Genomic DNA, 24082 nt, shown 5'->3' with positions numbered 1-24082 from the left:
ATCCGAACGGGCACTCAGTGTGACATACATTAGGAAAGGATCTGATTGTTCAGTACATTATCAGCAATAATAATTAATTAATGATTTAATATTAGAAGCTTTTATTCATTCAGGCAACCGACACTAGGTGCCAGTATCACTCCGCAAATAACTTCCTGTTCACTGTCCATTACCGCCTGTTTCGTGTCTTCAAAGGCAAAGTAGTTTTATTTCTGTATTTTAGTTTCATTTTACCGTTTTAACTTCTCTTGATACTTCTTTGACAGTTAGTAAATTTCTTAAAACTTTACCTGTACATATAATTAAGGATTCGACAATGGCTAATTTCCATTATACCTTAATGAGACTATGAGAAGTCAAACTGCAACCTAACAGAGCCGCTAGTGTTCAACATTCGAGGTTTCATTGCTTAAACTTTATATTGAACATTGTAAAATACTTTTTCAATTTTGAATTGAATGTATGTGGGTTTTATTTGGCACATGTACTGATAATTAACAACTGCGTTCTGTGGTGATGTTTAATCTAAAAGCAAAAGAGGCAAGATGCCCTTGTTGGTTGTCGAAACAATCTGACTGGCTGGCTGGTTAAATGTTGAAATGTTGATCTGATAATACTTTTGTTATGTACTTGATGTGTCTAGTATGATTCGTCCTCCTCCACAGGATGGGGCACGTGACTCTTCAGCAGCGTCTTTAACATCTCCACTTCCTGCTCGGCATCCTTCAACATTCTCTGTAGTGTCTCGTTGGCTTTTTGGAGCCTCTCGTTTTCCTTATTTAAAAAAAAAAAAACACACCAGATGATTACAAATTGCGATGCATTCAAGTACCGTTGAAAAAAGTGTGACAATTACTGATTGCAGGGCTTCAGTGTTGGATTTGTTGTCTTCCTCTGGCTCTCGGGGTTTCTGTACAACAGAAATTCGGTTCTCCCACTTGGCACAGTGGCGCTGTTTGCTCTGGGGCAGCGGGCTGAGACAGGTCGTCGAGGGAGAGGACGCCGTCGGGAACAGCAACGAGGGAGGAGGGTGAGCGGCATCGGGGGACAGCGGCGGACCTTCCGTCTGAGTGGCCGTGTGGACCCGGTTTAGCCTCAAATGGGAGGTGACTGGAGAATCTGGACTCCAGTCATCAGGCGGGTACTGGAAAGGACACTCGTCTGAACCTTAAGAGGAGACATTGAGCAGCGTGTTAGTTTTCTTGCCACACAACATTTTTGGGGGTTGAAAGAGATTAAGTACATTCCACGGAAGGGGTGTCCATGTTGTTGGTGTGCTTGTGTGAATTATGTCTCCAAAAATGCAAACTGTGCGGTACAGTTTAGCCCAAAAAGATTCATGCACGATGATGACAAAATGCAATCCTTTCCAGCATAATCTAGAGCCATTTTATCAAAATATATATAACAACTGTGGGTATGACTAATTTCCATTAGGAGAAAATTAGAATATTTCTGAACACATTTTCTTTTCATTATTCCTTTCATGTGCCTTTGCAGCTCATTTCCTTTTGTCCAGATTATGAATAATTTTGGGCTCAAAAGCCAATTTGTGGTTCAGAATTCTAATTATTTTTGGTGGAAACTATCCTCCACCATTCAATGAAAAACTCACCTATTTGTGATTTTTGTGCTCTTTCTAAAGAGCTCAGAGCTGTCAAAGCCCCATCTAAACAGGAAAGTCGTGTCAAGGAAGAATGTTGAAGTGGCATAAGTGCTTTGAATGTGGGGGAGGAGTTCAATTTAGCCTGGGTTGTTAGTGGAAGTTATGGAGAGTCTTCACCTTGGATGCATCATCATATGGAATTCTGGCGCCTTTTTTTTTTAAATCCAATAATCTAGAAGCCATTTATGTTCAAGTGGAAGAGAACATTGAAATTATATTTATGTGAGGTTTTGGTATGGTGGTTGAGGTGGAGGAGGGCCCAAATGCAGGGAAGAAAGGTATAGGAGTAACTAAATTTTTTTTATTTAATGTAAACAAAACAGGCAAACAAGGAACTGGGATTAAATAAACATAAAGTACAAAACTACAAGGATCAAAGTAAAAAACAAACTCTAGAAAAATAACTTGGACGAGGCCTAGACAAAAGGCACTAGACAACATGACTGTAAACAGCTGACATGGACAATGAACTGACAACACTGAAAGGAACCAAGGAACTAAATGCATACAAATTGACGAGACGAGGAACACCTGGACAAAACACAAAAGGTTGGAGGGAGCAAATTGGTCAACACAAGGGAGTAGTTAAACAAACACAGGTGGACACAATAAGCATGACAAGACACAAAGGAACACAAGAAAAAACAAACTAAATACTAAACCAAAATCAACAAACACAAACTATGACGATTTAAGCATTTTGGCCTCATAGTTGGGTATAGTTATGGTTTAAACTATGAATATAAGCAGTTATTAAAATATTTTAGTCATTTACTCAAGGATTTGGGTAAATGAGCGAATGTAATGTAAGTTTTCCTCCTATAATTTGATGCAGTGGATGTAAATTTATCATCTCATTCTACTCAACACCTGTGTGCTGATTAAAAAAATATATTATTAAAGAATATTTTTTTGTGCCGACCAACTTCTGCTCCACACTTTATCAGCAATAAAGTGAAAATGAGTGCAGTGAATATTTATTTTGCAAGTCACTTAGTTTGCCCATTAAATTTTCTTCTTGCGCCCCTAAAATTTCAGGATAGAAGCCAGTGTGCTCCCCTGATAAAAAAAAAAAAAAAGAGTAGTCTGGAGTAATGGAAGAAAACTTTGAAATGTTAAAATGCAAATGTGTGTTCTTAAAGTAATCAAGGAGACAGAGTTTGACTGAGGGGAAAAAAATCGAGAAAATAAGGTAAGTTAATCAGAGCAGGTAAGAAAAGGATATTGATAAGATGTTGAGGTGGCAATATAAAACACAACACTATGCACAGTTAGTGAGGACAGAATTTCTTATTCTGGTGCAGAACACGCTGATATGTTTAAAAATTGTCCACAATAAAATGGATGTAGAGTCACGTTTTATTTGAGTAGGAAGCTCACTGTCTCACACTTTTAAAGGACCATGGATCAAGTTATTTTTATACCGCACACACGCACACCCCCACACACACACACATTGCGCTCTTTGGGGTACGTAGTGAATACAAAACAAAATGACTCAGATGAAGTGTCAAAATACAGCATCACATCTAACCTGCAGTTGAATAATGACGATTTCTTTTCGCAGGTGGGAAGCTTGCTCACTTTTACGGAAAAAATGCAAGACGGCTGGAGGGAAACCACCCACCTAAAGCAGGCAAGTGATCTAAAACCTTTTCAAAAATTTTCTTCAAAAAAAAAAAATAAATAAAATGATGTATATGAGATTGTGGCCATATTTCAAGGACAATTTGAGAAAATAACCATGCTTGGTTGATTCTATGCGCTACCACCATATGGCCGTTTCAGAGAAACTTCCTGTAAACCTCATAACACAGTCGTATTATTTGAATAAAGACTGATAACGTGATGGTTTGAGTGTAATGTCCTGACCCACCCTCCGAGGTTCCCATGGTAACAGGCGTGGAGCTGGGCGTGGGACTGTCAATGATGTTGTTGTTGTTGTTGTTCACTTTGGTGTTCTTTTTACACTCAAAGGCCACCTGGTCCTTACACAGCTTGTGGCAGTTCATCCCGCAGTCTGTGAGAAGGCAGCGCAAAGTCAGAACAGGAACTCACCTCTCTTTGAATCTCTGCTGCAAACGCAACTCTTAGACCTTTGCATGCTTGCTCACTTTGAAGAACAAATGACTGACACAGGTCTAAGTTTAGCTAGCAACATGTGAGGGAAAAAAAAAACCATACAACTGACAACATTGAAAGAGATCAACAATTGTGCTTGGAAAAGCAATTCCAGTAACACCAGTATTAACTAGAAACTCCAATGATAATATCTATAATATATAATTTTGTAATATACGTTAAGGCAAAATACATTTTACATATATGATTATTCGATTGATAAAATAATCGATCCTAAAAAAAAATTGATAGCGTTGAATCGCCCTATTTGGCTGGGAAAACATCATCAAATGGGATAGAAAAAATTATTATATTCCAAATACTGAGTTAACCTATTCTAGTTCTCAGAGATATCGTCTATATCGAGAGCTCAAGAATACAGCTCTTGTGGCTCTAATTAGATTTTTCGATTACCTTTGCATCTGTAGCCTTGCTTGATGATACCCCATAGCTGGCAAGAACATACAGACAGAACAGTCGTGTCAAAAGTCAACATCAAAGAGGGAAGTTCTTTTTTTTTAAGGTGTGTGTTTTATTCATCTGGTCACTTACAAATCCAGAGCAGTTGTCACAAAAGGTTGGCTTCATATACGTGTTCTCCTGAAAGTTATGGACAAAGCCCAGGCCAAGTTTGGAGCAGATGACACTGGCCCGCATGAAATAAGCTGTGATCTCATCTCTGCTGACAAGTCCTTCTCTGCACAAACAAATGAAAAATTGGACCATGGTTTTACTAATGAAACGCACCACAATATTTACACTGACAGTCTTTGCTAGCGATTGTATGATTTAGCGTGGTCTGTGAACATTGCACATGAGTGAGTCCGCACGCAAAAACTAGACTAGAAAGTGGTGAGGTTATGGTTAGGTGTGCAGCTACTTGACGCTTCCTGTTGCCGCACTTATCACTAGAAATACCACTTTGCGCTCCCCTGCAGCTGCAAATGAGTACTCACTTGTCTTTGTCCATGACACAGAAAGAAAAGGGGAAACTGGCAGCAATTTTCTCAAAGTCCTCTTGTGAAATGAAGCCGTTCTCGTCATGATCGTAGTTTTTAAACACGGACTGTACAGGATAACAGGGAAACAAAGTAGTTTAGAGGCTGTCAAAATAATCGCCACACTCTTTATAACAGGGATGGGCAACTAGTGGCCCATGTGACCCGTGACCATACTCTGAGTGAGCACTTGATTAATTTAGAAAAAAAAATGAAAAATACTTTTTTTTCCCCCAATTTGATTTTTTTTCTTGCAAACACAAAATCCCAGAAAAATGGGGGGAAAATCCCACAAAATGAAAAAAAAAAACCTGAAATATCAATTGAAATATTGAGCTTATTTGGTAGAAAAAAAATTGTTCTTGCACTTAATGTTGGATTTGTGTTCAACAGTTTGTACCATCCTTGAATGGTCATTTTTACGCAAGGAACCTTTGCATTGGGAAAAAAAAAATAGAGGATGGGTTTAGTTTTTTGTTTGCTTCGAACTGTTTGTTGTTGGGTTAGGATAGTGGATCTTTTAGGCAGTAATTGAGGAATGTATTGTAATAAATGAAAAATATTAAGAGCATGTATTTTGTCCATATTTAAAAAATCATTTTTGTCATACATCTATTTAGGAAGTGGTGGTCCCCTCACAGTACCAGTGGTGAAAGATCGTGGCCCCGCTAGCATTTAAGTCGCCCATCCCTGCTTTATGCCAAAAAAAATCGAAAACAAAACACATATAATAAGCAAAGACTTACGTCCACCATTCTCTGCACATGTTTGCTTATGGTTCGAGGATCCGGTTTAGGAGCCACTCCCGATACCCAGTCGACAACCACTGGAGGTCTAGATGGCGTGGCTGGCTGATGGAAAATTAATTCATAGTTGATAAAAAAGTCTCGACTGAATATGCATATTTTCTCAAAACTGTATTGCCTACAAGTATATTTTATATTTGTATTAGTTTCTCTAATGTTGTGACCATGGATGTACGCAGCTATGACTTGTGGGTGTGAAGTGGCTCACAGGGGCTTTACAGTTCTTGGGCTCCCGGGCATAAGACAGTTCGTAGATTTCATCTTCTGTGTAGTAAAGGTCCAAGGACAGCTGCATGGAGAGAGCGAGAGAAAAAGTGAGAGAGAGAGAGAGAAAGAGAGAGAGAGGGGGGGGGGTCTCTGGTAGATGAGCACATTTTCAAGGACATACTGTATTCATGTAAAGCACCGCAAAGATGACACACACAAGTACAGCGCAGCAATTTCAATTCACTCTCGTTCACACTCAGTTTGTCACCCACACACTCATGGAACTAGACTCTCATCGCACCCACGCGCGTGCAGACAAACCACATGCTGGAGCTAGGCCTGCCACAAACGATTGCTTTGCTAGTCGACTAGTCACTGATAGTAGTTGTGATTAGTCAACTAATCGGATCATATGTAAATTGCAGCACATCACACCAGCAAGCAGCTGCTCGTATATAACCATCATGAGCTCACAGCTTGAACAAATTACAAATTAATAGTAAAGACAATTAAAATGTAAGTATATTCAACTGCAACCTGTATGCTAACTTAGGCTTACTTCAAGGCACAACTTTTGTAAGAAATGGAATCAGGCATCAGTCACAAAATGCTTCCTTTTCAGATGCTCATGTACAACCGCGGTGATGCCATGAAGGGCAGGTTTGCATCGCATTATGTATTTTGGGTGGAATGTACTTAAACCTTCGGACTCTGTTGCTAACACTGGTTAGCCATGACACAGCATTAGCCACAAGCGCTTCGACATCACAGATGTCACAGATGATTACAACTATTGTTACAGACAGGCAGATGGGCAGCAGGAGAAGCGAGAACAGAAAAAAACAAAACATCAATTAAATTACAAAAATATATGAACAAATCTGTAAAAACAAAAACGACGCGGTGACTATTGAATCAGCCGTCAACAGATTTGGTTGTCCACGTAATCATGACTAGTCGACTAATTTTGGTTGCCCTTGCTGGAACACACTCATTTGCATCTGCGCTGGAAAAATTTGGTGAATCACGCAAATGAGAGAAATAGTCGGTGGCGAGCTAGGGGGTTACTATACCGTCAGGAGGTGGACCAAGTCCTTGTTGGCGTCCAGCTTGGGAGGGATCTGCTGGAGTTGCATCAGATCATTGATATGGCTGTAGAGGGCCTGCAGCTTCTGAACATTTACTTTATTGTCTTCCACATAGTCTGGCATGGCCTCGTTCACTGAAATGAGGTCTTTAAGATGCACGCCAAGAATGGGGATTTTAAATCCTGTGCACTTGTTGTATGCTTGTCTGTAGTTATCAAAGTTTCTGCATGAGGAGAGCAGATCTGTCATTTCATTTAACACCTGAGGAGAAAAAATAAATAATTTAGTCCCTTTGAACACTCATGAGTTGCTTTCTTTTTGGTTTAAAAAAAAAAAAAAACTGCAAGTGCATAGTGTAAAACGAATTGTAGTAGAAGAACAATAACGTGCAACAACAAAAAACAAAACCACAGACGAGGATGGCAGCTCAAGAGATGGTGCGGCCCCCACCGTTCAGCAGAGCCACTTTTCGTAAGACAAAAATTCAATAATTTAAACGAAATTTAAATATTGAAATAAAAATACTATTATGCACATACTTGTGACGTTGAAAAATGAAGTCTTGAAATGTAACACTGGGCAAAACCTTCCATCCAATAAAAATCTAAATAAATTCGTTAATCCAAACATTTAACTTTTTAGTTAGTCTGCTCTTGACGAATACAACAACGGGGCCCGAAGCAGGTGCTGAGTTCGCTTACGCCTTGTGATTATTCATTACCTTGATGACCTCACTGGGTACATGGGAAGTGGTGTCCTTGAGTCTGGATATGGAGCTGTGACAAAGCCCTCCCACCACTGCCATTAGCGTGTTGTAGTTGTGCATGACGTGTAAATCCTGGTGGGGGATGCACACAAACACATACAAGGTCATTCAACTAGACACTGCACAATCCATTGAGATCCAATAAAAAAACAAAAAACAAAAACAAGCTCGGTTTAGATGGTCAGAGAATTATTTGATATAACAATACCTTCATGATTGTGGTTTTACTTTGCAATTATGATAGCTACATGTGTTAAGTAGTTCTGGTTATATAATAGACACAACCACAGTTACATAAAACACTTAAATTGCTGTTACCTTTTCACACTCTTTTTTTTTTTTTTTTTTACTCAAAGCACTTTCCCATCTCTTCTCAGCTCTCTAATTCCTGCTGTCACTCGAGAATGATGGTGTGAAATTTCTTTCCACACCCCATGGGCTTTATGCTCAGCAGCAGTCTGGTGATTTAATGGTACGAACCGATGCAGGCTAGCAGACCCGCCAAATGAAGCGCTGATTCGGTTGTAGATTACGCCAAACCATTTTTTGAAGTTTGTTAATATGATAAACGAGGAATAGCAAAGGACTGTGACATTTCTAGACAAATTCAAAGCAAATGTTTGGAATGCATGGCATTTTAGTGGAATTAGCTATAACTTTCGAATAATAAATACAAACAAATAAGAAGGAATTAATGCATAATAAAATATATGATTTATATTAGTCCTGTCAAGTGATTTCTTTTAACTTAATAATCACAAAAAAACCCATGTTAATTGCGATTAATCACAATTTTTTTGCGAAGCTACTATTATTTTGCGAAGATATTTACTTAGATATCTTGGAATTAATGCAAAATCACCCAATATGAAGTATATTTAATTCAAAGACTGTTCTAATAGCTTTTTTTGATTCTTGAATACAATCTAAATGGAGACATCTTTACAAGCATTTTTCATCGAAACATTTCTCAAAACTGTCCACACAAAAGCGCCACACTCCAGCACTGTTGGTTTGCAAGGCCGAGTGGTAAGTTGCAAACGATGATTTGTTCTGAGACGTGCTATAGATGTACAGCCAATATAGCACAAAATTTGCAAAGCATGCAAATTATTGTTTAAGTAAATCATATTGAGTTAATTGAGTTAAAATATTTCATGAGTTAAAAAAATGTGGATTAATCACCTGAGTTAACACTTTAAATTTGACAGCCCTAATTCATATATATCATTGACTGGATTTGGAGTTCTGCTTTAGAGCAAACAGAATTGTTCGGTAAAGGAAGGTCAGTAGGTATGTTTTGATCGGGACGTACTTCTACATGACTGCAAATTGCATGTTGTCTATGTTACCCGATAAACTTCTTCAGCATTTACAGAAATATTTTTAATGGTGTTGCTTTCAAACACTTTCATTTTGAAACCGATTCACACATGTTCACATGCACAGAATCCAAAACTAGCAGTGACGTGATTGAAACTCTACCTTTGCCACATGGATGAACTTGGTGAAAACCTCAGCTCGAAGCTGAGCAGTGGGCCTGCTGAGCACCATCAGCTGAACCCACTGGGAGACACCATTGCACAGAGCGATGGAACGCTCCATCACGGGAATGTCCTTCATGCAGCAGTTGCGGATGTAATTCTGGTAGTCTATAAACTGGCGGTGAGAGCAGAGAGTTAAGACGTGAACAAGGCATTTCCTTTGGGAGGAAATATGCACCTTGCATGCATGACAAATACACAAATCACCATTGCACCAAAAGTCTTTTATGCTGTTATAAGAGCGCACTCACGGAAATCCTGCAAAATGATTTAAACTCCAGGAAGGTGAGATGCTCGGCCAGTTCAATGGGCTCCAGGTGATCAAATAGAAGAGATACCTTCCTCTTTTTGCTGCTGTTGGCTTTGATCTTCTGGCTGGCCTTCCACGACCAATCCCGCTCGTTTCTAGAACACACGATGGCAACACCGCGTTTGGTCTGGACAATGTGATTGGAAACGTATGAAATGAGCCGAGGTCACGGTAACTTCCTGAGGCTTTTGTCTGGCAACCACGAGCCATGTTGTGGTGGCCCTGCCAGAATCAGCGCTGATATAAACCTTCAAGAAACGATTTATGATGAAAATGGCCAAAAGCTTACATCCAAATTCTTGAAATAAGGGGACAATAAATTCAATACAGATTAGTTTACAAAGCGCCAAATCACAACAGAAATTGTCTCAGGGCACTTTAGAGAAAAAACAAGGTTTAAGAACTGCACTCCTCGCTTATTTATAAAGTGACCAACCGAACCCTCCATGAGCAAGACTTGGGTGACAGAGACAAAGAAAACTCACTTTAGTTAAATTATCAATAATAATGTTGTGGTGATTTGCAGTGTTAAGGTATCTTACTAAATTAATTGGCAATAATAGCAGCAGAAATCAAATTCTTTCTGTTTTAGGCGAGACTTTTGGAAAGCAAGCATTATAGAAACTGGATGGATGTAATGCATAAGCACAAGTGCACCAGTGGTTAGGCACTAACAAGTTATTCTGCAAAGTTATTATAATCGTGACTGCATTCATTTTTTTTCCGGGCTGATTTGAGAGTCGTGTTCAGACCTCTCAGTTGACAGCTGGTCACACATTAACACTTACATCCATTTTGTTTCGAGTAGAGAGCAGAGATGCTCCTGTCCCTGCTCCCTGATCAGCTCCCGTAGCTGGTCCAAGCTGTCTGACAAGCTGTGGTGCAACCTGAACATCATCCAGAATTCCTGAATCCAATGCCTGGAGGTCAGAGGTGACAATGTGCATTACTGAAGCAAAACATAGCAATGGAAGTAAAAACTCTCGAATGAACAAACCTGATTAGGTAGCATATTCTCTGGCACTCTGCCGGTTGCTCGTTGTCCATGGCACTTTTAAATGTAAAGGTTGTAGTTAAGGATGCTGAATGATATCGAGCAACAAGTGATTTCTGTGGATTTTATACACGTTAATGTTACTATTACTATTACTGGCACCAAGGCTCAACAAAGTGACATTCTGCAATGTAGGAGGCAACTGCATGAAGCCAAATTGGTGACCACCACTCATTGAATCACTGTAGAATACACCCAAAAAAAAAAAACCCTGAAAAATCAAGCTGTAACATTATTGCGATTTTACAGAAATATTGCAATTTCCAAATGTTTTAAAAACATGGAATAGTGGCACTATTTCTCAATGGAATTTAAAGAAATTTGAGAATAAAAATTAAAGTAGTTGAGATTATTTTTTCAGGCCACACATGCATTGCTTCTAAAATATTAACGTAAAAGAAGTAGCTCATTTGTTACAACTGTATAACTTGACGATAGTACGTAAGTGAAGCTATGAATAATGTGGCCACGTTATAGATTAGAATCACGGTCGCGCTAGTGAGGGGCGTGGATTTAGTCAGAGATTCCAGTGAGGCTACATTCAAATCTTTGCTAGTTTTAAAAGTAGTTTTAAAAATAAAAAGGCCCGAGTTAAATTTGGAAGTATTTCAACAATGACCGAGTTTTTATAACTGTTTTTCCCTTCAGAATCCAACACAATGGATTTAGAGTTAAACAACTAATACATGGTTGAGATGTTACATTTTAGAGGGAGTCCTTCTTTGTCAAGGATATAGAAAATATGTCTTAATGGATCACTTTGTTGAAATACAGAAAACATAATAAATCTTCCCAAAAAATACAAATAAAAAAAAAAAATATATATATATATATATAAAATAAATAAATAAACATGGCAGTTAATGGATTGGTGATGATGGATGGATGAATAATAAATTAGATATTAAATTATAAAATATATACAAATATGTAATCATAATAACACTAATAAAAACTCTTCAATTAAATCTGAGTCTAGACTTCAATTGTACCATTTTTATTTATATTTTTTTATTTCTTAAATCCACTGTGATATGTTTTATAAATACACAACCAGGAAGACTATTAATGTCCAAATACTTTTGGACCTAACTTGAGATGAAAAAGGCTGATGTTAAATGTTATAGCATAGCCGAGTCGAATAAAACAAATATTTTTTTTATTTTTTTTGGAACAATGCAACTCCTTTTGTTTAATACAAACAAGTGCAAAAGTCAACATAAACAACTAACACTGCACAAATAAAACAAAATGAAAGAATGTAGAAAGATCCGAAGTAGAAACTCTAGGAAATAAATGAAAAGTAATTATGAAATGAATCAAATAAGGTGTTCTCAGATAGACCAGAGCAACGTGGTGCTGTTATAAACAACACAGGTACAGTAGATACTGTATGCTAGTGAGCAATTTTGGGCTATATTGCCATTGAAAATACATAATCCAATTATATCTTTGTATATGAAAAACAAAAAAAAGCACTCATGGAAATAGAGGCCCCGAGGCCAAGGACATAGTTGAAAGCAAACTGGGCTCATTATTTTCTTTGGCATTTTGGACTGTGAACTGTATTTTTGAGAATTTATGCATGCACATGAAGTTTGACAATATTATCTTGCTCCATTTTCCACATATTGACCATTAACAGACTCGGCCGCACAAAAAGGAGATCAAGACAAGGTGTGATGTGAGAGTCAGCCCTCATAAATAATAAATAAATGGACTGACACTAAGGCTCTCATTTGGCAGGAATCATCTTGAAGTGATGCACATAAAAAGGCTAATGGCGTCATGGGAGCAGAAGAATCGCCCACGCAATCCCTGGGCCGGACTGTGATGATGAAGGCTGTTAATGGCCCCCAAGTCTCCTCCCTGATCATAACACACTCTCTCAATCTATTTGATGGATTCTTCTGGGGCTTGGGTTCCGAACGAGAGGGTTAAAAATAGCAGAGGGACATTTGGTATTGTGCTCTCTGACGTGGTTTGTGCGAGCAGGCGCCTCTTTAAGCTGCAGAGGTGTTTATATATAGTTGAAGAGGATGCGTGTGCGTGTGTGCCTATGCGTTTGAAAGAAACATAGGTAATTAACACCTGAAACCTCAAAGCTGCGCGCTAAGCCGTGGTGCTCCTCTAAGAGTCTTATGACGACGCCGTTATTTCCTGAATGGTAACCGATGTAAAGGAGGACGTGTTTTATTTGCACTAGCGCTGCTACAACCGATTATTTTGCTAGTCAACTACCAATAATAGTCACAGTTATATGACTAACCGGATCACATGTAAATCGCAGCATATCGCACCAACAAGCAGCTGCTCCGATAATAACCACAACTGAAATTCTTTAATGTATGTTCAAATTAAAAAAAAAATAAAAGTAGATAGATAGAGCTTTTATCAGCATTATTGACATGTTTATAATTGATGGAGCAACTTAAATTAATAGGGTGGTCTTGATATTTTTAGCTGTAAATGTTAAGAATAGAGCCAAAAAACTATACACTACACTAGAGTTTCACTAATAATACAAAACTACTGTATTTTCCAGACTATAAGCCGCTACCTTTTTCCTAGCTTTTGAACCGTGCGGCTTATACAGCAGTGCGGCTTTTCTGTGGATTTTTCTTTCACCAGTAGGGGCGCTCTATAGTTCAGAAAATATGCAAAGTAAATCTAGATTTTTTTTTTCTCTCTTGGGTCTGTTCTGTTTTAATTAGCAAAGTTGTTGCCGTGTTAAAAGGCACTGTTTTAACAATCTGTTTATGTACCTTTATGTAAAATCGTTCTGTACACGTATCACATAGTGTTAGTTTGAGTCTTTGGATTTTCCAGTTTAACGCATCACTGTTCGCGAAAGATGGCAAGCGTCCCGTGTCAATTATGGGCATACATGTGTTTTGATTTGTCAATAAATGTGAGTTCACTGACTCCGTCATCCATAGTAGACACACAAATATGTTACCGTATCAAACAGGACATTGTGTTACAACTCACAACGCTAGATCGATTGTGTGCTAATTCCGGCACATACAATTGTCTCTATATCAGAAATCTAATCAGATATCAGCCACAACATGCTTCCTTTTTAGATGATCGAACATGACTGACTAATGCCTCCCTGATCCATAGTAGATTCAACAACATGTTCAAACACACACGGTAACCTGTGTGGGCTATTGCTAGCTTCCAGACATGACTCTCGATATGTCATAATGAAATCAGGCTTCAACTACAGTCGTGCTTTTTTTTTTTTCCTTTTATCACCACCGTGCTGCCATGAAAGGGATGTTTGCATCGTAATAAGTATGTTTAGTGAAATGCGTCTGTTGTCAACACAGGTTAGCCATGACACTGCGTTACTCACAATACTTCTGTTTGTAAAAAAAAAAAAAAAGTCTTACAGCCAGTAAGGGGAAGTGTGAGCGAGGTAGTTTCGAGACAAAAACAAAGCGGCAAAGAAATAAATACAGAAATAAACAACTCAATGTTGACGATTTTGATCAGCGTTGACTTTATGACTAGTCCACAAATCAGCCGTAGTTAACACAATGGGAAAAGAAGGAACAAGACTAAACAGATGAATTGCAAGTGTTGGTGGATCAATACTGCAGTAAGTTATAAGCCCATGGCACATTTGCGTACTGTGAGAGAACATTACGTGTGCAGCTGTAGATTATCCATTTTTACTAAACTGGTTCAGAAATTATTATTATTGTTATTCAATTATGTATGCTAGTTACGCATAGTAACAGTTAACAGCCGTGGCATTTTGTATTGCCGCGTACGAATCCACTCCTCTATAAAGTTCTGTTTTTGCACAACCCTACAAACTGTATCTGCAATATCATCGACTGTTTTGCTAAATATATAGTTTTAGTCTGAATATGCACTTTTAAAAACACATCAAAATGTGCTCAATTTCCTCCTTTTTCTTACAATGAACTGCTCCATCTTATTACACTTCATGTGATGACCCAAGAATTTTGCAGAGAAATGAAGGCAGAAGAAAATCCAAACCTGCCGCTGTCATTTTACGCAGGCGAGCCAGAAGTGTGAGCCAAGCATTGGCGGTCGCTCTTGACAACCAAATACGGGCAGCGCACGACTCAGAAGGCTACAAATGTATCTGTGATATCAATAACGTCGTTCTGTCAGGTTGCTGAAGGATATAGATCGCCGAGCTTCTCCAGCAGATCACTGGATGAGATGAGGAGCCGATGCATGGTCAGGGTGATGTTCAACAAGTGGCTCCGCTCACATATGTTACCGTCTGAATCTGGAGAGGGGAAAAAATACACCTGAGTGTGGCAATGTGGGGATATTGTTTGATACAAAATGTCAAGTTATACCCTCCGTATAAAACCATCAGTGACTCACGATCGCCCTTGTTTTACCAAGGCAGAATCTGTGTGATTCATCACATCTGGATTAAAAGGTGCACTGCTGCATAAACGCAGTCATTTGCATGCAGTGGAGGCGGACAGTAACTGTCAGCACTCCATTTTAAATCATGCTAACAGTAAAGGTTCCAAATTTACTGTGAAAAAGATTTGATTGGAGCCAATAGGAGGAAGAAAAGAAATAATTATTTCTCCCTCCTACATTGTTTTCTTTGGATTGTTTGTGTGTGCGTGGATGTATATATATCTGTATATATTTCTGCGTGTGTGTGTGTGGGGGGGGGTGTAGGTGTGTGTGTGAGTTTAAACCCTTTGACAGTATCAGTGATGATTAGCCAAATAGGAACGACCTAATAGAGAATGGTTGGGCAAACTTTGTGATTGGCGGGCCACAATGGGTTCGAAAATTTGACAGAGGGGCCGGACCATGAGCAGATGGATGGAGTGTTTTGGTCACCTCTCCTCATTGGAGAAAAAAAAATACATTTAATTTTAAATGAAAGTGAACAAAAGCATTACAACAATATATATGTCTTTAAAAAAACAAGTTCAGCGGACCGGATTAAAAAGTTTAAGGGGCTGCATTTGGCCCTCGGGCCGTAGTTTGCCCACGCCTGTAATAGAGGGTTCAACTAAAAATTAAAGGCACTTATCACGAGACAACATCGTCATTAAAGGTAAGATTACACAATAGAGTAAACAACAGTGACTTGTATAACATTTTGGCATTAACATGACAATTAAGGATGACAAATATACTAAAAACATTATCTTACCCGTACAGTACAACATTCTACGTCCATAATTTTTGATGGTTAAGATTAATTGCACAGCCTCGTGGAATGTATTGTTATGTTCTGACTTATATTTAAATGAATGACATATTATAACTTCATTGTGCTTCTCAGAGCAAAATATTATAATTTTAGCGGCGCAATAAACATCATTACACTGAAAAAAAAAAGTCTATTGGATTTACGGAAAAAACTATGGACATTAGTTGCATGCTGCATGCATGAAATCGTAGCCATGTCATTTAAACATGATTTTAATGCGTACAACCAAAGTCCATACTTTATTTTCAAGTATAAATTCAACAAGGTGTTGAAAAGGCCATTTAAATACGTATCACAAGAACTTTTTAAATTATTTTATTGTGCATTAATCAACTGATATTGATTTGATTTGAAAATAATGAAATGTATTTATTAATTGACAAAACAGGATCAACACAAAACATGGCCCATGTAACCAGGGCATTTTGATGATGTCATTGTCATCTATGCAAACAATCACAGAGGGGAAATCACTGATGGGCACACACTAATGATGTCATATGGTCCATTGACCTTTGGAACTGTGTGGACTTCTGACACATGTGTGTCTCCACAACATTTTCTGTTCCTCTTTTCCTCCAATTTATACTGAATCACTTCTTCTACCGTCTCGAGACAGACACAAAGAATGTAAAATGACAAAATGCGCAGAAAACAGTGCAAAACCACACAACACCAGCGCTGAGCTCCAATTTCAGAACATGCAAGCCTTTTCCTGACCATTTATCTTCTGAGAAAAACCGCCACTGCTGCATGCCGCGATCTAGTGTTTACACAGAGAGGAAAGGCACTTGATGGTAGACAAGATGACAAAAATGCATCACAATAAGCTGAACATTTCAAGAGCATGCGCTTCATTCATGGTTCAGTCTAGTAGATCCTCTCGAGAATTTAAGGCCGTCGGGTGATTGGACACACTTTTATCACCTTGGATAGACTTCGCACACCATGGCAACACATTTTCCAATCTGTGTTATCTGTAAGCAAGCAGCCTCTCCAGCGGCACGCCAGCCCTCACATCCTGCTTGGGCAGTGTTTCCGTTGGAGCCACTCAGCCATTACCTGCTTGAAGAGGAAGTCAACCCCAAAAATGTTTTTACAATAATTCCTTCTATGTGCCTCCACTACTCTAAACACGGCAATCTCATTCATTTTGCGTTTGGGGAATATGAGTTAACCCGTTGTTAGCCATCTCAGGGGACAGTTATTTTGTCACTTTCCGTCGACTGAAAATGACGTCACAGTTGCCAATCGCGGCTCACCTGATTTTTGAAGCTGAGTCATGATCGGTCGTTGTCTGAATGCTGCGCAACTGTGATGTCATTTTCAGTCGACAGCAAGTGGCAAAATGGCCGTCCCCTGATGTGCAAATACGGGTGGATTTTACTGCTTAACTCTTATTCCACAGTATTATAATATTAATCAGAATGATGTGTTTCGACAAGTGGGGCTGCATGAAACATATTATTGTAAAGATAATTTTGGGGTTGACTTCCACTTTAAATCAGCGGACTCACAAGCCCACATCACGGTAAATTTTCATGATATACTTCCGTTTCATTCAAGCGTATTTGCTTACTATTTACCTACTTTTATAGCCACTGCGAGCTGCAAAGTGAGAACCATAAAGGTATAAATGCACAAAAGCAAGGTGAACAATTACCCCATGTTTGTTTGCACAACCTTCTACCACTAAATCTACCCAACTTAATTTTTGGTGTAAATCCCCTCTGGAATATCTGTTACAGCCTGGAAAATTAGGAAAGACGCCCACAGTGGTGGAAAGGCACACCAGATTAGTGTGCTGCTTTTAAGGTTATCCTGGACGCTCATCGGCAGACTCCAAATCTGTGTGTGGCTGTTCCTTGTTTTGAGAGATGTTATCAGACTAGATGATCCTTTTATGGTTTACCTTTTAAATCTGGTAAACATTTAGACTTTAAGGGAGGCATTCTGTGTTTGAATAAGAACGCTGAGCTAGAAAGATAAAGTAGATGTCTATTCTAATGTTTTTTTTTAATGATTAAAATGGACACTCATTAATAGGGATGAGCATTTGACTACATTAACTTTATTGATCACTTTTTTGGGGTGCACTAGTTGCCCCGCGTGGCTAGCCTGGTGTGAGTCCACTAAAAATATTAAATAAATCTCTGCAGTATATTGAATAATAGGAAAAACCTACGAGGAATTGATCTCGGCAAAAAAGGAGTTCTGTACTGTTCTGTAATCGTCAATAGATGCTACAAACAAAAAAAAAACATTACAGTACTTTTATCCCAATGAACTCCTCAACTCACTTGAGTATACCACATTGCCATCAAAGCAAAAATGTTATTGCTTTGGCCAAAAATCTCAAAGATGCAGAGTTTCACTCTATTCAGTTTGGATAGCTGAAAATAGTAGATGAAGATATGTTGCAATAAACGATTTGTAACTGAAGTAACAAGAGAATAAACCCAGTCAAGCATTTAAGCCTCTTCAACATCCACCCGTTCATTTTGTGTCCTACTTGGGTGAGCTGGAGCCTATCCCAGCTGACGTTAGCAAAGAACTTGTTGTCTTTTAAGTTGTTGACAGATAATTGGGTCTTTGTAGAGCTCTCCCACCCATCGAGTTTCAAATGAAACAACCAAGTAGTTTTTTTTTTGTTATTGGACTATTTGTGAAAATGTGTGTGGAACCGAGCTGTCCCACAGTGGGCTCGGCACGACAGAACAATTTTCTGCATTTCTAATCCAGAGACCCTGCCACTTTAGCAATTACAACATGCATTTTCTCCTTTAATGGCTTACATAATAACTGCCTCCAAGTTTCTCCAACAATTGGATGATCAGCCTGATTGGGTGACGATCCAGAACCGCCTTCAAGTGACCCGACTACAGTGGCTGAAACGTTATCATGCAGGAACACTCACATACCGCATTGGAATGACACCCTGCTATCATGTCATAGTCCAAAGGTAAGCAAAGCTGCATTGAGTTGTGTTTGCTGCACAAATTCGTGTTAGCTAACAGTTTTGTCTTCTGCTAAGCTAGCAGGGTTAGGGTGATGTGACCACGCAGCATATGTATGAACGGAACTTTTATTTTCCGTCATTCAAATTTTTCCCACAGTCTGGGCTCTGATCTCATAAGAGGGAAACGTTTACTAGTTAAATCCCTGAGTTTTACTCTTCAACATCATGGTAATGAAATCTATACTTGCCATCGGAGTATATAAGCAGAACAGTATACAGCAAAACAAGACACGGGGTGTTTAAAGGATGCTATATAATGTTTTTATTATTATTTTTTTTTTCAGAAAGCATGCCCCAGCATGTTATTAAAGCCGCAGACATGCCGAATGCGTTACCTTTAAAAGGTAAATTTAGTTGAAGCACAGCAAACCACTCGAAGCACAAAATCTCCCGATTGATGGACGATGATGTCAGAGGCTATTGATCGACGCCTCACAGCGGTGTATTTTTCAAAGGCCAGTCACCATGTGAGCGACGCGGTGTGGAGAGTTGACCTTTGGGCTTAGCTAAACCTGAAGGTCCCATTGGGTCATCCTTCAAATAACTCTTACCTGCTCGCTTATATTTGAAGAGCAGATGGAACTCGCTGACCTTAGGGGTAGTTATGTGATGTGGGCACATGACGCTCAATAACAACGGTGTCAAACTCTCTGAGCTAATAATTATGGAGGGGAAAATATCAATATCACGATATCTCGGATAGCGTTGTTGTTCGCATTTTGTGTAGCTTTAAGGGAAGTCTGATTTTTTTTACGTGGCGTGAATGCGTGCTTGTTGTCAATGTTCTGTCAACATGGCACTTATTGTATTATTTTTAATAATTGCTGTTCCACTACTTGCTGCGTTTGGATTTAACAAAGACAACAATCAACAACTAATTGATTATCAAATGAATCTTTTATTTTTGTTCAGATACATTTTTTTAAATTTGGCCGAGTGGTCTAAGGCGCCGCGTTCCGGACCCAGTCTCCCCAGGAGGCCTGGGTTCGAATCTCGTGGCTGCCAGGATGGCCGAGTGGTCTAAGGCGCCGCGTTCAGGACCCAGTCTCCCCAGGAGGCCTGGGTTTGAATCTCGAATTTCCCCATTGTGGGACTAATAAAGGCATTATTATTATTAAAATTAGATATGTGTTTTTCACAATATACAACTTGTAGATGATTGCTCATTGCCAGCGGTGGATGGTGAAATAATTGTTATCGTGTGCAAAATATTGTGAAATCGGAGCTTGAGTTACACTACAATTCTCAACATCATCCTTGTCCCGTCAAATTAAAGCATTTTAAATCCACTGATACTGATATTCATAAAACTACCCACTCTTGAACAATACAACATATTTTGATGCCTTCTAAAATTCTACTTTCATTTTTCAATATCATTAAATTTTTCACTTCATACCTTTTAATAGTCTTTTAAACACTACACACACACACACACACACACACACACACACCCCCACACACACACGGTTATGTTTTATGTGGCAGCACAAACCTACGCCTGGTTCTAGCTTGCCACCGACAAACGCTCTTTATGGGATGGCCTTTTATGTTCAGTTCATTGTAACGCCTCCCCTATTGCTCCATTTGCGTAACCAGGGCAACGGCACTTTGAAAGATTCTCTTTCCAGAGATATAATCACCAAAACTCCGAAAGCTCTCCTGACAACTTAATGAAGCCAATTATGTTGGCTTGATTGATCCAACCTACTCAACCAACCTGCTGTGCTGTCGTAAACACCCCCCCACCCCCTCCACCGGGATAAGGCAAATACATTTCATCAACACCTGCAACATACAAAACACCCACTCGAGTCTATATAGAGATTTAAGTAAAGTTGGCTGGAAGTAAACTCAAACAGAAAAATCTACATAAACAGCTATTCATTGAAATAAATTTTGATTTGAAAAAAAAAAAAACGGCTGATATTAAAAGTCGACAGACACTTGTTCAAATGTCAGGCTTTTGGGATATAAAAAATGAGAGCAAGACAAATCAATTCAAAAACTTTGTCATCATTGATGTGACCCATAACCACAACAACTCAACTGAATTTATATTTAAAATCTTTTTCTAGAAGGGATGTAGACATAAACAACTTGGAACTTGGATTTGACTGTGTTCATAATTGACCAATCATATGCAAACTTAGCAACATGCGTGTTTAGACTTTGGGAATCCACTCAGTGTTCATCCGCACATGAAAACATGTGAAGGAAGGCCAGTTAAAGCTTACCAAAGGCCTGCAAACAAGCCCGGACGAGCTCCTCCCAGCTGGCCCCCTTGGCGAGATGGCCCACTGACACCGTGGGTTTCCCCATGGGGGTCTGGACCTGATTTGGCTTGTGGAACCTTTGAGGACGTCCTGGAGGGGAAACTCTAGACCTGGGGCCGCATCCCGGAGTCCCTCTCCTTTTAGGAAATGCACAGGATAGTTAACACAATAACATTTTTCCACGAGGAAGGGTTTATAACCGCTCATTTCACATAACACATAGTTAGGTCCAAACGTATTTGGAAAATGACCTATTGGATTTGAATAATAGCAATCAAGTGTAGACTTGTTGGCTTTAATTTGCAAAGTTTCAGAAAATTATGACATTTAGCATTTTGGAATTACACCCATTTTATGCGGAGTTAATTGTGAATGTAACTTTCATTGTGATGGTTTGCTACTCGTCCAAAGTGAGTAGGGATATGCTGAAGCTAACCCGCAACCATAATGAGAATATAGCATAAATAGAAAAAGGTTGGATATGTCGCCATTTTTAATACTTACTGCAATATCAACAACACAAGTTTATTCTGAATATAACAATATCAAATCTCAAGTCTGGTTAGTGCAAAATGCCAAAATGTATGTCAAAGCAAAAAAACTCAGTGATCATCCAACTGCTTCTGCAACTAACTTTAGTGACGGGGATATAACCAAGTACAAATACTTTATTACGGTACTTAAACTATGCAGTATTTGGTAACCGCAAAGCAAGATGGCATTTTTGTGACTACTTGCAAAGTAGTTATTTTGGAGATGAGACGATTCGGCCTGAAAAATAGCATATGTAGCTTGTTGTTGCTGAATGTCTAATAATGGTTGCCAAAGTAAATGATTCTCAGGAATTTGCGTTCTCAGTCAAATTTTCAGAAATTCACACTCATGTGTAAGTAAAAAGACCTAAAAATTGCATCCCTCCTTAGGCACGTACACAAAGACAGATGTGATGTTTAAATTAGTATTTTTTTTAAACAATAAATCTTCTGTGAAGATCTAATTAAGCACCAGTTGCTAAAGAAGATAAGCACATTTTAACTATAACAAAGGTTTGACACATTGGGTTTGAGACTACTTTCTGCTGCCTAACGATAGCACAACCTCCGTCACACAAAATGTAAAGTACAAAAGATGGCTTCTGTTTAAAGGAACTCCCATGAGATAGTGTGCATTGTTCTCATTTCCTTCCTTTAACTGTGGGAAATACCACTTAATTACGGACATCCACTTCAGCTTCACGGTTGACCTGCAAATAATATACTCTTTTCTTTTCTTTTAGGGCAAACAAAGCAACCTTTCCTCATTTTTGTGCTATTTGGCAGATAATTCACATCGGTGTCACTCTTATCTTGTTTCAAAACCAAACAAGCATATATGCCTCGACAAAGTATGCATACACTGTACTAATTGAAAAGTAGGTTAACACAAACATGTTGAGCAAGCATTCAATGAAAAGAGTAAAACATTCCTGTGACACTTACGTATCATCCTTCCCCTTGTCATCCGTAGCAATGTTCTCACTTCTGCTGTTGTCTTTTGATTGACAGCCCATGGCGAGGTACTGGGCGACGAGAGGCTGCACTAAACTGTCCATCTGCGTCCTCCTCGTTGGGAGCATCTGATCACTGTGCTCGCCTCACCGGTGCTCTTAGCAGCATGCTGCGCACACACACATACACACACACACACTCGTCAATGGACGTGACACAGGCAACAGGCAACATTCAGACGCAGCTTGTCTGTGGGCGGGAGGCAGGCTGCACTGTGGCCGGCATGTCATTAACTGCACTGCAGAGTGGGCAGAGGAACTCCTCTGAGCGTCACGTTCTGTTGGAAGTCACTTTTTCTTGACTAAACTTTAACCGGTGTTTAGGAGGGTGAAGTCTTTCACAGATTTTAGTATATGATGTAATTTCGGTCATTTTTAAAAGGAAATCCCAACATTTTCTTCAATAGAAATCCCTTTCAGATCTAATGCCATATGATTGAAAATGGCTGTGTGTGTGCAGGGTCATAAAATATGTAAAACCAAATTCAATCCAAAAAGAATCCAGATTGAGCAAAAGGCAGCATTTCAATACAAGATATTATCAATCCAGTTTGTGCATTAGGAAGCGATGCATATTTAACATTTATGATCTAAAGCCAACAGATTAAGATGCGCTGTGGGTATAGCAGATCTTGTAGTGCCAAATTGAATTTAATCCAGGTTCGATCCTGATTGGGCATTTGTCAAAATTTTTTATTTCACATCAAATCAGATTTAATGTTCAGCATCTTGTAGCTCTGCCAAATCGTAACTAATTTGTCCTGTGTGTTTGGTAAGAAGGTGTTGTGTAAAAAGAAATTTAATCCAGATCGGATTCTGACTATACAATGTGCATATTACGGCTATTCAAAATTAGAAATTCACTTTTAAAATGTTCTTTTTTTTTTTATCCCAATGGAAAGAAAAGCAATGCAAGGTCAGATGCTGTACTGACAAACCAGTTCACATCCGATCCAGTTTGTTCATTTAACGGTAATGTACATTTTACATGGAAAAAAACAACTAAACAAGTTAAGATGCCGTTATCTCACTAACATATCTGATATGTACTAAACCAAATTAAAAACTGAATATGAATACTGAATTGAATTCATCATGGTATGTAAATGCAGGGTCGTGGTGTCTAAACAAGTTTCAGGTCAGATTCAGATGGGCATTTGGCAACTTTCTCAATTTACAGTAAGATGCCCGAGTGAAAGTGTACAGTTACGTACATAAAGTTTATCTTTGACACATCTTAATCAATTTGAACAAATTAGCACTGTACATGCAAGGTCAAACTAAATTGAATCCAAATGTGATCCTTATTTTGCAATGTGCATGTGACAACAGTTTAAATTCACAATAAAAAATCCAGTTGAAGGTGTTCAATAGTGTCTTGTCATATCGTATCTCATCTGAATGAGATGTGCAGCATTAGATGCTGTAAAGACAAATCAATTAATTCC

General features: G+C 38.8%; 1 protein-coding gene across 1 annotated transcript; it reads right to left on the bottom strand.

The window, feature by feature from the left end:
- Window positions 1-353: 353 nt before the first annotated feature.
- Window positions 354-22848, bottom strand: LOC148343106 (RAS guanyl-releasing protein 1-like). Its single transcript, XM_088315460.1, has 17 exons — window positions 22567-22848; window positions 21050-21225; window positions 14728-14833; window positions 10504-10566; window positions 10295-10426; window positions 9448-9601; window positions 9138-9311; window positions 7608-7724; window positions 6872-7147; window positions 5800-5880; window positions 5532-5636; window positions 4744-4853; window positions 4340-4484; window positions 4202-4238; window positions 3543-3686; window positions 857-1167; window positions 354-774 (listed from the first exon to the last, which is right to left on the bottom strand). Exons 1-17 carry the CDS (start codon window positions 22701-22703, stop codon window positions 640-642), a joined length of 2403 nt encoding a protein of 800 aa, XP_088171586.1. The 5' UTR covers window positions 22704-22848; the 3' UTR covers window positions 354-639.
- Between the last annotated feature and the right edge of the window lie 1234 nt (window positions 22849-24082).

Source organism: Idiotropiscis lumnitzeri, chromosome 1 (assembly GCF_059441095.1).
Source record: "Idiotropiscis lumnitzeri isolate Australia: NSW breed Sydney's pygmy pipehorse chromosome 1, RoL_Ilum_1.0, whole genome shotgun sequence".
NCBI classification, from domain to species: Eukaryota; Metazoa; Chordata; class Actinopteri; order Syngnathiformes; family Syngnathidae; genus Idiotropiscis; species Idiotropiscis lumnitzeri.
Note: the sequence above shows the minus strand (reverse complement) of the source record. Positions and strands in the feature narration are given on the sequence as shown.